Source organism: Gopherus flavomarginatus, chromosome 7 (assembly GCF_025201925.1).
Source record: "Gopherus flavomarginatus isolate rGopFla2 chromosome 7, rGopFla2.mat.asm, whole genome shotgun sequence".
In the NCBI taxonomy this organism is placed as follows: domain Eukaryota; kingdom Metazoa; phylum Chordata; order Testudines; family Testudinidae; genus Gopherus; species Gopherus flavomarginatus.
The window spans coordinates 101,035,284-101,051,966 of record NC_066623.1 but is presented as its reverse complement, the minus strand read 5'-3'; the positions used below and the strand labels follow the sequence as shown (position 1 = coordinate 101,051,966).

Genomic DNA, 16,683 nt, shown 5'->3' with positions numbered 1-16,683 from the left:
AGGATGCATCTAAAACTGGTTGACTTTTTTCAGTAAAAAAAAGTCTTTTGCATAAAAAAAATCCTGCAGAAATGTGTCAATCTCGGTTGAAACTTTACATTTTTCAAAGAAATTTCATTTTTTTAATTTTGTGTTGGTTGGGAAAATCCCACTTTCTCTCCTGTTTTTTAGTTCTCCCTAACCCTCATCAAAAACTGAGAGGAAAGCTGGTGTTTTTTCCACACCAGTGCAATTTAAAAAAAAAAACAAACTTGTTTTGAAAAGTTTCCATTGAAAATCCAAATTTTTCATGAAAAACTGCAAATGAAACAAAATGTTCCTTTTGAAAGAATTCATGAAATATACTTACCTTTTTTCAACCCGATTGATATGGGAGTGAGAATTCTTAGGCCATCCTGAGTGTGCATGCACACAGACTGGTGTGGCAGGAACAGCAGGAAGCGCTGCCATCATGGTAGGATGTATCATAACAGCCACAGACCCTTCCAATATCAGGTTCCCAGATCGTCCAATTGCTGATATTGGTCCCCTGTTGGCAGGGCCAGCACTTCCATTTAGGCGTCCTAGGCAATCGCGTAGGGTGCCAGGATTCTTGAGGGGTGGCATTTTGCCGGGGGGGGAGGCGGCAGGCGGCTCTGGTTGACCTGCCTCAGTCGTGCCTGCAGAGGATCCCCTGGTCCCGCGGCTCTGGTGGAGCTGCCGCACACTCCTGTGGATGGTCAGCTGCTCCTGCGGCTCCGGTGGACTTCCCGCAGGCACAACTGCGGCAGATGAACCAGAGCTGCGGACCAGTGGACCCTCCGCAGGAATGCCTGCAGCAGCTCCACCAGAGCCGCGGGACCATGGGACCATCCGCAGGTACGACTGCGGCAGGTCCTCTTGAGCCGCGGGACCAGCGCATGGGGAGATGAAATAGCCGTGCGCCTAAGGCGCTATAAACAGTAGCATCGGTCCTGCCTGTTGGGTTATAAGAATGGAAGCAGGCAAGGAAATTTGAGATAGAGTGAACTGCCGTTGCAGCCCTATACACAAGCACACAAACCCTAATTATTATGAGAAATGGGGCCATGACAAAAATGTCCTGGCTTTCCCTATCGAGACAGCGCACAGATCTGGTATGGCTGTGGGCAGAGAGTAACTCCCACTCTGAACTGAAGGCTTAGCTTCACATCCTTCGGAGCTTGGAATGTGAATTTCTGAAGGAGGGCAGTGAAGAACAGGAACAGCTCTATTCTAGCCAGCGGCTCACCAAGGCAACCGCGCTTTCCTGAAAAGAAGACAGTTGTGCACGTCAGCCAGAGGATTCTTGTCAGAACAGTTTGGGTCTCAGGACAAATGAGGCATTACACAGCAGCAATTTTGGAACAGCAGGGAAGAATAGATGGATTTGTCATCAGTTCCTCCCTTCTGAGTCACTTTTTTCTGTTTTTAGTACTAAATTTTCCTTCACTAAGGTTTACATTAATAACAACAGTACCGCCGTAATTCCTTCTACTGACAGAAACAATCATGTTTGATAGCGCTTGCATGATCAACCACTTCTCTGCAAAGCTAGCTAAGGCCTAATCTAGACACATTTTTATACCAGTATAACAATGTCTTTATACTAGTGCCTAATCTCAGTATAGCTTATTCCCTTTCCCATAACTGCAGCCACATTAGAAAGGCTGTGATGTTTTAACTTATATTGATTAAAAAAGAAAATCACACCCCTAACTGACAAAAATCTAGGAGGTGTGTATACTAATATAGTTAAAGCTCTACAATTTCTGTGTCTAGCTGATGTCTTACTTCCCTAACAGTCTCAGCTACACACAGCTGTATTATTTCTTAATTAAAAAGTTTAAATTAAATAACATAGGTGAGGTGTAATCTTTTCCTGGCCTCGCTTCTCAGTGACATAACACATGGCCCGCTGAACACACACGGGTCTAGTCAGCATTATTTCTAAAGAAGGGGGCTGTGTGTCCTTGAATCTACACTGGGTGGGTGGGGGGAATTTATCTAAGTTATGCAATTTCAGCTACGTGAATAACATAGCTGAAGTTGACATACTTAGATCTACTCACCGCGGTGTCTTCACTGTTGACTCTGTCTGCGTCTCTCAAGGCGGTAGAGTGTAGGAGTCAACGAGAGAGCGCTCAGGGGTAGATTTATGGCATCTAGACTAGACGTGATAAATCGAACCCTGCTGGATCGATTGCTGTCCGCCGATCCAGTGGGTAAGTATAGACATACCCTTAGTTTCTATATAAACCACTTAAAAAGAAAAAGGTTTACACACTTTCCTTAGCCACACACAGCGAATACTAATATTGCTTGTTCTTTTAATTGGCAAGAAAGCTCGCTAGACCTGTATATAAACAAGGCTTGTGCAAACCTGTCAATCCCTGATTCACACGCGTTTTTGTTTTAGGAACTTAATGCTAAAGCTCTTATTGATTTAAATTGCGTGGGACCAGCCCTTAATGAGTCTCAGTGAGGGAGAATACACCACATTCTATGGTAAAATGTTCTAAATATTGATTGGTTTTTATGAGGGTGCCTCAGGGATCTCCCACACTTCTATCATCTTTACCATGTTTATTCCCCCTCTGACTCTCCCTACAAGTGAAAAGAAGTGGTAAAAGGTGAGGACGACTATTCCTTCTGTTCTCACTCCTACATTCCCAACAAGCAAGGCAGGCTACTTTCTCTTTGTGCCCACCTTAGGGTATGTCTACACTGGAGCTGGCGCACTAACACTAGAAGCGTATCCGTGGTGTCATGAGCAGCTAGCCACCCAAGTATATTCTGAGGGTCTTGGAAGGGGGTGTACTCGGGATGGCTAGTCCATCCAGCTGCATGCACCACTGTGGCTATGCCTCTGTTTTTAGTGCACTAGCTCACTCTGAGCTAGCATGGGCTTATCACCCCCACAAAGAAATTACACCTCCAGCTCCAGTGTACACATACCCCTAAGGGTAGCAGAGCAGAGGCCGCTCTTTGCTGTTGTTGTGTCGAGCCTTGTCCTAGGAGAGATCATTTTCTCAAGACTGATGTGCCCTCTACCTATGAAAAAACTGCACAATCCAGAATCCCAGCCCTGAGACACAAACTCTGGCCATGGTTTTCATTTCTGAGCTTTTCATCTTCCATCTTCCATGTGCCTCTGTCACTAATAAATGCTGTGGGTTTTTCTAAACTGAAAATGAGAGAGGCCAAGACTTGGTGCTATAGTGCAAATGGACAGAGTCAGACACATCTCACCTGCAGAGAATGGCAGGAAAGTTTCTCTTTTCTTGAACTGACCATTCTCCAGGAAATGCTTAGGATTAAAAGTATGAGGGGTTTCCCACTCATTCTTGTCAAACAGCACTGATGTCAAATTGGGAATCAAAAGGGTGCCCTAAAGAAAGAGAAATAAAGGAATTTAAACCTTCCCTGATTCCATTTTTAATAGTGACCTGCAAAGAGGCAAAAAAGAAGGGGTCATGCCTTTCATTTTAATCTTTTATGATGTACAAAGAAGGCACAGAAGGATGTTGGTTTTTTTTAAAAAAAGGATAATTTTCTAGCTAGTTCTTTACCTCACATTTATCTAGAATTTCAAATCTGGCTTTCCCTGGGTTTGAGGGTAGTCTCTCTGAAGGTCCCAGAGAGAGAAGAATGGAAGCCATCACAGACTTTAGATGAAGGAGTGGACTGTTAATCTTTGAAGAAAGAGAGCTTTTCTCCCAACAGGTTTTTAAGAATTTGAGGTGTTAATATCAAAACAGACAAACAAACCAAACTAACACTCGTGTGCGCTAAAGTTCTTTTTTGCACTCCTAATTGCTATCTGCACATATAACACAATCTCTCCCTGCTCCTGTGTAAAAATATTTCCCATAAGTTATATTAATGAAGGGTTACTATCAGCAGAATGGAAGGTTGCCACAGGCAATGGTCTCCTGCAGCACACTTGCTGGTAAAATGGTCCTCTGCCTGGCTGAGCTCCAGAATTAGCTTGCTGCCCTTGAGTGTGAGTTTGTCCCCATTTCACTGAGGATCGGTCCACAAGCTGGAGAAGAATGCGCCCATGTGTTGGGACCTGAGGAGAGCTTCCACTGAACATATTCTGGGAACGCTGGGGTAGGAATTCCAGCCTGCTCCCTTCCATAGGGAGAAATTGTGGCTCAGCTGCATGGCTAGGTAAAGTCAGAAATGCTGCAGCTTGAGAGGAAAGCAGTTCAGAATTCGGGAGTGGCTGAAGATGAGATACGACCCACCAGTAAAAAGAAGCAGTCGCTTCCATCTGCAGACACCAAGGTCCAAGCTCTCAAAGGTATTTAGGCACGTAATGCCCATTGATTTCCAGAAGAGTTAGGTGCCTAAATACCTTTAAGTCTTTGCGTCCAAGTGCCTGGCTGACCTTTCATGAGTCAACAGCCATAGTGGTGAACTTGTGCTGGACTTACTTCTTAGTCCTTTTACTATGGTTTCATACAATTAAAAATAAATAACTTACATCATGTTTTATGAAGACAGCCTGCAAAAGTCTGACCTAGATTTCAACTTCCTCAAAGCTTGAGAATGTGAGCATCCAAGATTTTGGTTAAGGAATTTTAGCTCACTATAGAAATAGGGGCTACCTATAAAATGCTGCTCTGGATCTCGGTTTAGTCCCAAAATGGGTTCAGATTCACAACTGGGTCTACTCCGAGGTGCGAAGGTTTTTCTATCTGGGACTTTGGTTTGGGCTCATCTCTTAATTTCTTAAACCAAGTTAAGAAGTGAAAACTACATTTCCTTCCAGCTTACTTTTGGCACATAGAATCCGGCCAGTGTTGTGTCACTAGTTGCCATTCTGGGCACACTTAAAGGCACGATGTTGCTTATCCTTTGCACTTCATGAATAACTGCATTGGTGTATGGCATGTTGTCCCTGTCGTCCATGGCTGGCTGGCGAGACTGACCAATCACTGCGTCAATCTCCGCTTGCACTCTTTCTATGAAAAGAGCAGAGTTCACACAATAATATGTTCTTGGAACGAGCTTAAGTTGTGCAGGATTTAGAGTTCATTGTTTTTAAGCCTATACCTAACAAAGCTTGATTCAAGCATTGGAAACAGCATCAGTGAGTAACGTAGAGATCTGAACATACAAATACATAAGAAAACTACAGCTGGTTAGTCTGAGACAAATGCAATGCTAAGTTGGTAAGAGGAATTTTAAAATATAATATATGGAAGGCAAGAGGCGTTTACTCCACTTCTCAAAATCAAATGTAAAGGCAATATCAATACGTATTTTGTCTCTATTCAAAATAGCAACGTCAATTACCAGGCTGACCCAAGAGATATTGGAGCATGAAAATATTTATCTGCTGGTTTTCTGTGTCAGGCAAGACTCAATTTTTTGGGGCACAGGGTTATTCCAGCAGCTTGCAAAGAGTCCAAGGAATGCACCTATTTTGCATTAAATGAAGCAGATTATATCTGCCATGTTTTGAACAAAGGTCCCCAGTGGAGCCTCCATGGGTGAAATCTCAAGGCTGAAAAGGACACTGACTGTGTAGCACCTTTTAGAAATCCACAAGCCTCATTTACAGAATTAAATGATTTTCCCAATGTCTCACAGGAAATCTGAGGCACAGCCTGGACCAGGACTTGGATATCCTGAGTCCCAGTCCTCTTAATTAGCCACAAGGCCATCTTCCTCCTAAATCAAGGGTATTGCAACTATGGATTGCACTCCGTGCCCTTGCAGTAGTTGGTGGAGGTGTAACTGAGGGCAGAAAAAAGAAACTATCCCAATAAAAGAAAGGCTTTCTGTATGGGGAAAAATGATTGCTGTGCGAAGAAAGCACCTTTGCACAGAGATTTCATAAATCAACAGTCTGAGTTCTGTGAAAAGTCCCCGATGTGGCAAGGGTTAAGGGTAGAAATTCAAGAGCTCTTAAGAGATTAGAAATATAAACCATTACCATTTACCTTGAACGTCTGGATATAGGGCCATGTACAGCAGAGCCCAGCGGATGGTTGTAGACGTCGTCTCAGTTCCAGCAAAAAAAAGATCCAGTGTGGAAACTATGAGATTTTCTTCACAGAAACTAGAGTCCGCATCAGCCTTGGAACAAAGATATATGTGGGTGGGACTACAGCAATATTTATTAGTATTATACAAAGCCATGGAAACATCATTCTAGGCTCAATTCTGCAAGGTGCCGGGTGCCCTGAATTTCCATTGCCTTCAGTGAGAGTTGAGAGTACCAGGACAGCACCATTAGAGAGAAAGATTGTACTTTTAGCATCATTCTTGAGAGTGAAAAGTTTGAGCTGATTTTAGGTCTGAGCAGAGGTCCTGCTGAAGTGAATGAAAGACTCCCATGCACTTCAACTGGTTTGAGTCTGGCCCCTAAGGCACAGGTAACCTTACATTTTAGGACCAAAATCAGCAAAGTGCTCAAGCATCCGAGTAGTCCCACTGACTGCTCTCCGCGGCTCAAAGGAAAACATGTGCTTAAAGGCTTTGCTGAATCAGTTCTTTCCTACCTAGGGTTTCTAGCTGTTAACTAATGGAGGGTCAGATGCTCAGACAACTCAACTACTGAGCCCTGTTACTGTCATTCTACTTCTAATTTTTAAAACAAAGAAGTGGTTTGTTCCTGTTCACTTTGTTCTTTGCTCTCTTACCTTTGCTATTTCCTTCAGATAACAGTCAATGAAGTCTCTGGTTTCAGATGGATTCCAGTCCTCTCTGTGCTTTGCAGTCATTTCCCTCACAAAACACTTCAATTTTTCCCAGTTTTTTAAAATGGTGTGATGGGGTCCAGGTATCCACTTCATTATGGTGGGGAAGGAGTTATACAGCTTTTGACATACAAAGAGACCACAATACATTTTAGCCTAGTTTTAGAAACATGCATCTCGTGGTTTAATACACCCACATGCATTCTGCTAAAGACACTGCGGTTATTAAACTACTTTGATAAATAACTGTATTATGGATGTGCTCAGAGCCCTCAACTGAGATCAGGACCCCACTATGGTAGGCACTTGACAGATACTTAACAGTGAGTCCCTGACCGGAGGAGCCTAGGATCTAAAGAGACAGGAGAGACAAAGAGTGAGGGAAAGGAAATATTATCATCATTTTACAGAGTGAGAACTGAGGCAGAGAGATATTAAATGACCGCACAGGCACTATTACCAAGCCAGAAAATGAGGCTAGGGGTCCTGAGTCCCAGTGCAGCATTTTAACCACAAGCCCGTTCTTTCTTGTTAAGATATGCACTGTCTTCTCTCAGCCCTCTGCTGTGACTGCTGGCCTGGTCACCAGCTACTGCTCCTGTTGCTTTGGCACCCCCTACAGGACAATGTGCTGTATTGCCTGAGGCAGTGCAGCAGCAGCACTGCAGAAGACTGAATGGCCACCCTGCTAACGACGGGTTGATTTACCAGTGAGGAAGGATATAAAGGTGACGATGTCAGAATCTGGCCTCACATTCTGACACATGATGTTGATAATATTGATGTTACCACAGTTTCTATTGGAGCTTGGACTTTGGTATTGGAGGGTTTGTAAAACACATGGAAGACTGCCTGGGCCCAGCAACATGAGCAGATAGATGCAGACATTGTGTTTTGCCTCTCAATATGGCCGCTGCTGCAGTAGCAGGATTATGTCTCATCCCAGCCACTACGCTGTGCTGAACCGGGAGGCAACAAGAGGAGCAAGGTCCAACACGTTAACAATGTGTCCCTGGAAACCATGATTGCCCCAGTTTTCAGGGCTGCTGTCAATGAACCAGCACCATTATGAAACACAGTAGTTTGTCCCTGCAAATGGGGCCACCTGAAGAAGCTGCCAGCTGGACGAGCCCTTGACCCTGACAGAGGTTGGCTGTGCCTCTGGAGGTCACCTCCCACCAGGCCTTTTGTGTAATGACACCCTGCCATCCTCACTGCCGCAAGAGTATCAAGCAAATCTACCCCTGCCGCACAGGTCCTTGAGCCAACCCTCCCCCGAGCACAGAGTCCAATGCACAGTGTGACAGCAAGGAAGGGAGTTGCTTGGGAGCAGCGAGGATTTATCACCTTTTCTTCTTCCTCTCTCCTACACACTCTCCCTGATGCCTACTGAAACAGTCCTCTGGGCTGTCAGCCCCGTTAGAGATCACGTTAAGTGCCTGTGAGGTGGCGGCACTGGTACAGAAAATCAGGTTTGAGGATCTTCTAGCACGATACCTTCAGAGGGGCCAGATGAAAAAGACTAGCCGAAGGGGGAACTGAGGTGGAGAGAGATTTTTTCGGGAAAATGAGGGCATGGACGCCGCAATCAGGCTATTATAGAAGTGAATCTGGGACAACGCTGTCACACTCAGCCCTGCTTCCAGTGAAACTGCTCGGGGTTTTGCCATTGTTTTCATATGTTTAAAGTCAAAATCAAACAAGCTCACCTGGCCCCAAATAGTTGCCTGGAGGTAAAACGTCTCATCAAACAACCGCAGTAACTTCTGGAAGTGACTATCATGATATTCAAACCGGTCTCCAAAAGTGACAGAACAGATTATGTTGGAAACAGCATTGTTAATTTTAAAGCGAGGGTCAAAAGGTTGCCCTAGAAGAGAAAATGGGAGCTACTGGTGATGTTCTGGTTTCTTAGAAAAGGAGAAGAAAGTTGTTGACAGACATAAACTATGTGATGTGTATGAAATCCATGAATAAAACCTGAACATATGCATATATCACATACTTGTCCATATCCCTTGAGCAACATTTGCTGCATTGTTACCTATCTGACTATTGAAAAACTGTTAAACACATAGATGGGATCAGCTGCATTTTGATGCATGCAGCACATCAAATCTACCAGTTCAAGTCAGTTTTTGCTATGTATAGAGTCATTAATATTTTTTCATACAGGTCTCTGCCTTTACATATATGTGATTAGGAACCACTTTCTCTCCATGGTCATTAATCTTGGCAATGATCATTTTTGTGGGACTGTTTTGTAAATTTGTTTGGCTACATTGATGCTGACAACTCAGCATTTAGTGCCATTACTGACCGATATAAAAACATGAATCCCAAACACCACCAAACTTTTGGATCCGTATCCAGATCTGGACCATGGAACTAAGGTTCATACATGGCTAATGGGCTAAGCCAAATCCCTCATCTGAACTGAGCATTAGGAAAGATCTTAGATTCAAACCTCATGTTTCAGGCACATCTCTGTTATTTCACGTTCATTGCCAAAGAAGAGCCACAATTTTTGATAGAATAATTAAAGTGTCATTCTCTCTAGTTCTCACCTTTTTCTTCCTCAATTGCATCTGTGAGGTATCTGCTCTCCTCCTGTATTCGTTCTTCTAAACTCCTCTTCCCCAGGCCAAAGTTTCTTAGAGTTGATAAAGCAAATCTTCTATGTTGTTTCCAGCTATGTCCATTAGAGAAGATTAATCCTGTGGTGAAAAATGACACCTGGTATATTGTAATGGTCATTAGAAGATTAGAAAACTTGAACCCTCCTTTCCTTTTTTAAGTTTAAGTGAGGACTGGCTATCTTTCCACAGGATATTTTCTTCTGTTCGGTTCGCCGTGCTCATCACTGTTATATCAGAGTGCCTGGGCTCTAGCAATGGTGGAGTCATGTCCAACATGCAGAAGTTACACTTTTACAGAAGGTGTATAGAGCTGAGGTTCAAGGAAGTAGACTGCAATGCCGACAATGAATGAGGTTGGAAGATGCAATTTTGAGGGATTTCAGAAGCCTAAATCCTCCCATTCTGACTCCTGCTGAAGGAAAACTTGCAAGAGACATCCAGGATGGAAGTCCATTCTACATGCCATCACAGCTACATGGTAGTCATGATAATCTGCTGCTGCTGTCACCAGGGATATGGCAGTTGGAATGTGAACATGAGAAGTCAATGAGACATGAGCATATGCGTACGTTTTTGCAGAATTGAGGCAGTTACTAAGGGCCAGATCCTCAAAGGTATTTAGGTGCCTAACTCCCATTGATTTTACTAGAAGTTAGGCACCTAAACACCTTTGAGGGTCTGGACCTAAGTTACTACCCCAGAGCACACGTCAGTGAGACCATTCATGTGCATAAGGTGAAGCCCATTTATAAGTGTTTGTAGGATTGGTGCCTTGATAATTAAAAATGTTACATCTAAAATACTTGAAGAAAAAAATAGGAAAAGAAACTCACCAAATGTACCGAACATTTCGTAGATCAGAGGCATTTGTGGGCGATCAAGAAAGTATTCACCTCGATGGACAAGCACTTCCTTCACTAGCTGGAATCCATTTACAATCACAATTGGCAGGTTACCAAACTGCATGCTGAAAATGTTGCCATATTTTCCAACAAGCTGGAAAAAAAAAGAGCATGTGGTTTAATTCATATTTAATTTGTTTGATAACCAGAGCTAGAGCCCATGTAATGACTACTTAATTAATAATAATAATAATAACTGTAAAAAAAAGTATCTGTAGAACAAGAGCACTCAAGGGCCCGGCTGTTCAAACATTGATTAAAAAGAATGAGCTCACAAGTGGATATAACAGGTGGATGAAGCATGTAAATGGGGAGGAAAATGAGGTAATGGTAAAATAAGCATATCTAAGGACAATGAATGCCCTGTGCCTTTTCCTAGGGGACGTCAAGGTAAAACAGACCTACTGGTAAATAATAATAATTGAAAATCAGCCCACTCTAAGCTGAGAGGAGCAGACACCTTCCTAGCCGGTAGCAATACTGACTGCAGATACGTTGCTCTTCAATGATCGCTATAGGGACGATCGTTATAGGGATGATAGTTGAAGGGCAACGTATCTGCAGTCAGTATTGCTACCAGTGAAGAAATCAACATTCTGGTTTAAACAAAAGACACTCCAGTTCTGTCAGAAGCACTCCTTCCTTCTGGCCTACACCCACCTCAGGATAAACTACATAGCTCCCTGGGGCACTCAGGGGGTGTGACTGAAAGCTGCAGAGAACAAATTAGTGGCTTCCGCAGAGGCCTGTGCGAAAGGAACTCATTCTAGTCCTCAGGGCCGGTGCAACCATTTAGGCAAACTAGGCGGCCGCCTAAGGCGCCTAATGGTTGGGGGCGCTTAGAAGTCCCCTCAGGCGAGGAGGTGGAGTGGATTGAGCTGAGTGGGAGGGTAGGCGGGGAGGGCTGCCAGCAGTAACGGGGGGGGGGCGCACAGGGGAATCGCTCCCCACCCCAGCTCACCTCCACTCTGCCTCCTCCGCTGAGCACACAGCCCCCGCTCTAAGTCTCCTCCAATCGGAGCCGCAAGCCTGGGAGAGGCAGAGAATTAGAGCGACGCCGGCGTGCTCAGCGGAGGAAGCAGAGCCAAGGAGAGCTGGGGCGGGATCCCAAGGCAGGGTTAGCTGCCATGGGGGGAGTCTCCCCAGGCGGGGTTAGCTGCCCCAGAAGGGGAGAGGGGGGCTCCCCAGGCGGGGTTAGCTGCCGCGGGGGGGGGGAGATCCCCAGGCGGGGTTAGCTGCTGCGGGGGGGGGGATCCCCAGGCGGGGTTAGCTGCCCCAGAAGGAGAGAGGGGGGCTCCCCAGGCAGGGTTAGCTGCCACGGAGGGGGGATCCCCAGGAGGAGATAGCTGCCATGGCAGGGCTCTCCCCAGGCAGGGTTAGCTGCCATGTGGGGAGGGTCCCCGGGCGGGGTTAGCTGCCTCAGAGAGGGTGTCGCCCCAGGCAGGATTAGCTGCCATGAGAGGAGTCTCCCCAGGCGGGGTTAGCTGCCGCAGAGGAGGGGTCTCCCAAGCCGGAGTTAGCTGCTGCAGGGGGGGATCCCCAGGTGGGGTTAGCTGACTTGGGGGGGGCTCTTTGGGCGGGGTTAGATGATGCAGGAGGGGGCTCCCCGTACGGGGTTAGCTGCTGTGGAGCAGGGGTGATGGGATCCCCAGGTGGTGGGCAGGGTTAGCTTCCATGGGGGGAGGGTTTACCTGGGGAGGGAGGGGTGCAAAGTGGAAGTTTCGCCTAGGGCACGAAACTTCCTTGCACTGGCCCTGCTAGCCCTTGCAAGGGAACAGCCCTCACAAGTAACCTTCCAAAATCCCTTGGGCTTCATAAGTCACTTTCTAACCCTGATGAGCTCCCACTTAATCAAATCCTCCCACCTAGGGCAGGGTGCTTCCAACCCTTGCCCAACTCCCCATAACTTCCGACCCTTGCCCAACTCCCCGTATTCCATACAAGTGTTTACCAAGCTTGCAATCTTCACAAACCTATTTAAAAGCCTGTAATTAAATTCCCTCAAGCCCCTTCGAAATGTCACAGAAAATTCCCACACAACCTAGTTCCTTGTGAGCTCTTTCCAACCCTGATGAGCACCAACCTCAAATGCTACACAGCCCCTTCCAAGTCTCAGTCCTTCTATATTTGGTAACTTTTTATGAACCTCTTCTTACCTATAAGTCCTTGTGGGCCTGCTCCTGCACTGCCCAAGCCCCCCCACACGTTGCAAGCCCCCTGTCACACTCACAACTCCCCACAAGCTACCTTCAAGCCATGGTACATTGTGCACTGCATCACACACTGCCATCCACACGTAATCAGGCCTCAATTCACTGATACATTAAATCTAATTTACACTGTACCCCAACACAAGGCAGACAAAGCTGGAGGATCCTGCCTCCTGAGGATTTCCATGTGGAAAGAAATCCACAGATGGATCCTAGATACTGGCTGAAGGAAAAGGGGTTTGACCAGAGATTTCCCTGTGCTCTGGTGATCCCAGGCAGCAGGCTTCTGGAATGGCCCACTGGGACTGTTAGTAGCTTGTACAACTTAGAGCAGTCTAGAGATGGCTGTAATTTATGCTAAGGGCCAGAGCAGCACCAAGACAACCCCAAGGTCATGGCAGTGCAGGGGTGGTGCCATCATGAGCTGTGCCATACATTCTTCCGGCACAGCTGAGGGTCTGACCCAGCATCTCTCTCACCCCCCACTCCCTGGTAAAAAAAAAAGCTCTTGCAAACAGAACTCCTCCACTAGCTTCCCTTCCCCGCTTACCTTCTCTACAGATCTATGGGGCTGTTTGAAATCCATATGGAGGATGTGGCCCAGGAAGGGCAGGGTCAAAGGTCCTGGAGGGAAATTCTTTGGCCTTCTCCTTTTCGTGTAATCAGCAATCAGCAGGAACAGGCCTAAGAACATGGCCAGTGTCTGAAAGGGCATGTTCTGCCAGAGCCACATTAACCCAGGGACAGCCTGCAGCGGCATCTTCCCCAGCCAGGTGCACTCTTGCAGCTGTAAGAGGGAGGAGTGACGGGGGTAGAGGGATACCTGATAGCAACAGGCACAGCCCTGCCCATCCACTTGCTGCTGACACTGGCGGAGGACAAAGTTTGAAAGCAAAATCAACAGGCACAGCCCTGCTCATCCACTTGCTGTTGACACTGGCGGAGGACAAAGTTTACAAGCAAAATCAACACACCCTCAAACAGCTGCATAAGAGCTTTAGACGCCAGAGTCCTAACCCAGAAACCCTACTCGGGCCCCCTCTACTGGTTCCTTCAACTCATCAGCAAAGATTTGTCAGATTTTTCCTCCTGAGTTATAATTTCTCATTTTCTCCTGGTTCTTCCTAAAAAATCAATTACAGATTCCCTCCTCCCGCATCCTCTGTCATGAAAAATAGCCAGTAAAACCAGATTTTCTACAAGTCTGGTAGTCAGAAACGCAAAAGATCTTTTTACAATAGGTGTTAAACGTTTTGAATGCATCATTTTTGCTGCAATTAACGTTTGAGGGCTTACATTCGAGCCTGATGCTGCATTCTATGAGAAATCATCTTCCATTGTCCTCCATGACAAGATTTTTTTTTCTTTTTTAGTTCCCATCACCAACGGCACTTTACAATTATACATCTACTGGCCATTTCATTTAAGAATTTAGTCCCCAGACCTGCAATCAGATCAAAGAGGAGGCCACAGAGATTATGGTACATAATTATAATTGAATATACCTATTATAGTAGCTCCAAGAGGCCAATCAGATGGGGCCCCATTGCACTAGCTGCTCTACACACATACAGTAAATGACAGTTCCTGCCCCAAAAAAGCTTGTGTCATAAACAGATACTTAAGGGTTAATGTCTCTTTTACCTGTAAAGGGTTAAGAAGCTCAGTGAACCTGGCTGACACCTGACCAGAGGACCAATGGGGCGACAAGATACTTTCAAATCAAGTCTTTGTTTGCGCTGTTTTTATTTGTTCGTTGTTTGCTCTTGGGGCTAAGAGAGACCAGACATGCACCGTAGGTTTCTCCAATCTTTCTGAAACAGTTTTTTATATTCAAAATAGTAATTACTAGCTAGAAAAGAAGGATTAGTCTTATGTTTGTTTTTTTAACTTGTGAATGTGTATTTTCCTAGAAGGATTTTACCTCCGTTTCCTGTAACTTGTATCTTAGGCTAGGGGGGAGGGAGTCCCTCTAGTCTCTATGAGCTGAGGACCCTGTAAACATTTTCCATCTTGATTTTACAGAGATAATTTATACTTTTCTTTCTTTAATTAAAAGCTTTCTTTGTAAGAACCTGATTGATTTTTTTCCTTCTTTAAGACCCAAGGGGATTGGGTCTGAACTCACCAGGGATTGGTGGGGGGAAAGGAGTTGGGGGAAAGGTTAATTCCTCTCTGTTTTAAGATCCAAGGAATTTGAATCAGTGTAATCTCTCAGGGTAACCCAGGGAGGGGAAAGTCTAGTAGGGGGAAAGGAGGGGGAATGGTTTATTTCTCTTTGTTTTAAGACCCAAGGGGTTTGGGTCTTGGGTTCCCCAGGGAAGATTTTGGGGGAACAGGAAGTGTGCCAAAACACTACATTTTTGGCTGGTGGCAGTGCTATCAGATCTAAGCTAGAAATTAAGCTTAGAAGGGTACATGCAGGTCCCCACTTTTAGGACGCTAAAGTTCAAAATGGGAAAAATACCTTGATATGGTGTACAGTGGTGGGATTTCTAGGACCAAAAGCCAGGGAGTTTTTTTTCCTCTCCTTTCTGGCTGCTTGAAAGCAGTCTGAGAGGATTGGATTTAAAAATCAAAGCCAGTGAGTTTTTTTTTCTCTCCTTTCTGGCTGCTCAGATACCAGCCTGAGGGCAGAGGTGTTAAGTTTTTTAACAGGGGGCTTTGTTAAAAGGAGACTCAAGCTGTGAGCCAGCAGACACCAGCAAAAGGCATTTACAAATGAATTGTTTTTTTTCTTTCTAACTCTCAGGCACAGCTAGTTAGAAAATCTCTGTTAACCAAGCAGCCCTGAGGAAGCAGCCTGAGCTGCAGCATTCCAGGCAGTAAGCTGCAGAGGGGGCAGCCAGCAAAAGAAAGCAGGAATAATGAGTTCCAAGGAAGCCATTAAACAGGAACGGGCGAGACTAGAAGCCATAGAAAGAGACAAGGAACATAGGAGATGGAGGGAACTAATTCATGCAGAAATAGCCAAGGAAGAAGCTCAGTGGACCCTTAGCAGAGGTGGCGGCTGAAATGCCTAAGGAACACATGAATGATTATAAATTATTTCAAACCAAGAATCAGAATGGGGCTAACACCTGAGCATGCCCATCGGTGGTTCAGAACCCTAAGGTGGAAACCAGATGTGTCATTTACCCAACACGCCTACCACATTGGAAAGAATTGGGATGCCTGGATATCAGGAGCAAATGTTAAATCTCTGGATGAGCTGTACCTCCTGATGCAAATGGAACAGTTCTTAGAGGGTGTTCCTGAGGAAACAGAAAGGTACATCCTAGATGGGAAGCTGAAAAATGTAACCGAGGCGGGGGAGATTGGAGCCAGATGGGTTGAAGTGGCAGAAAAGAAAAAAGCTACTAGCAAGGGGAGCGAATATCCCAGGGGGAAAACAGAAAATAAACCCTATCACCGGGGGCAACCCAAGACTCCACCTACACCCCAAGGAAAGCCCCAGACACCCTAGTGTCCCACCTCACCAGTCTCCAGCAACCCACCTCAGCCCAGTGACCAGTCAGCAGGGCGCTGTTTTAAATGTAATGAACTGGGACATATAAAGGTCAACTGCCCCAAGAACCCCAACCGAGTACAGTTCATTACACCACCATCACATCAAAGATCCCCAGGCCCAGATGCCTCTCAAATACCCTCAGAGCGAAGCGAAATTTTGAGAGTGTGCGGAAAGAAGGTTATCGCTTGGAGAAACACAGGGGCACAAGTGTCAGCTATCCACCAATCCTTAGTGGACCCCAATTTCATTAACCCAGAGGCCCAAGTGACAATTTATCCCTTCATGTCAAAATCTGTAGACTTGCCTACAGCTGAACTGCTTGTCCAGTACAAAGGCTGGTCAGAAATGTGGACTTTTGCACTCTATGACAATATTTATGCCATCCCCATGCTACTGAGGGAAGACTTGGCCAACCAGGTAAAGAGGGTCAAGAGGGTGGGAATGGTTACACGCAGCCAAGCCAGGCAAGCTTCCAGACCCATCCCTGTTCCTAGCCGTCCACAAGGGCCCCATCTGTGTTACCAGAGACCCAGAAAGAGGTTGTGGACCTGGATCCCCTGCTAACGACTGCAACAGCCACAGTGCTTCCAGTCCCAGACCCGGAACTGGAAAAGCAATCAGCATCAGAACCATTTCCAGTACTGACACCAGCGCTTGCAAACCCGTCTCCAACCCCAACGCCAGAGGTTGCCAGTGGGCCTCAACTGG

The 16,683-nt window shown here is 45.8% G+C and overlaps 2 protein-coding genes across 2 annotated transcripts in view; one reads left to right on the top strand and one right to left on the bottom strand.

The window, feature by feature from the left end:
* Positions 1–16,683, top strand: part of HOOK1 (hook microtubule tethering protein 1) — a 194,895-nt gene that overhangs the window by 92,675 nt on the left and 85,537 nt on the right. The window lies entirely within an intron of this gene.
* On the bottom strand, positions 1,092–13,224 carry LOC127055260 (cytochrome P450 2J2-like). The gene is made up of 9 exons (XM_050962058.1): positions 13,015–13,224; positions 10,186–10,348; positions 9,281–9,430; positions 8,423–8,583; positions 6,657–6,833; positions 5,955–6,090; positions 4,783–4,970; positions 3,250–3,388; positions 1,092–1,267 (listed from the first exon to the last, which is right to left on the bottom strand). Exons 1-9 carry the CDS (start codon positions 13,222–13,224, stop codon positions 1,092–1,094), a joined length of 1,500 nt encoding a protein of 499 aa, XP_050818015.1.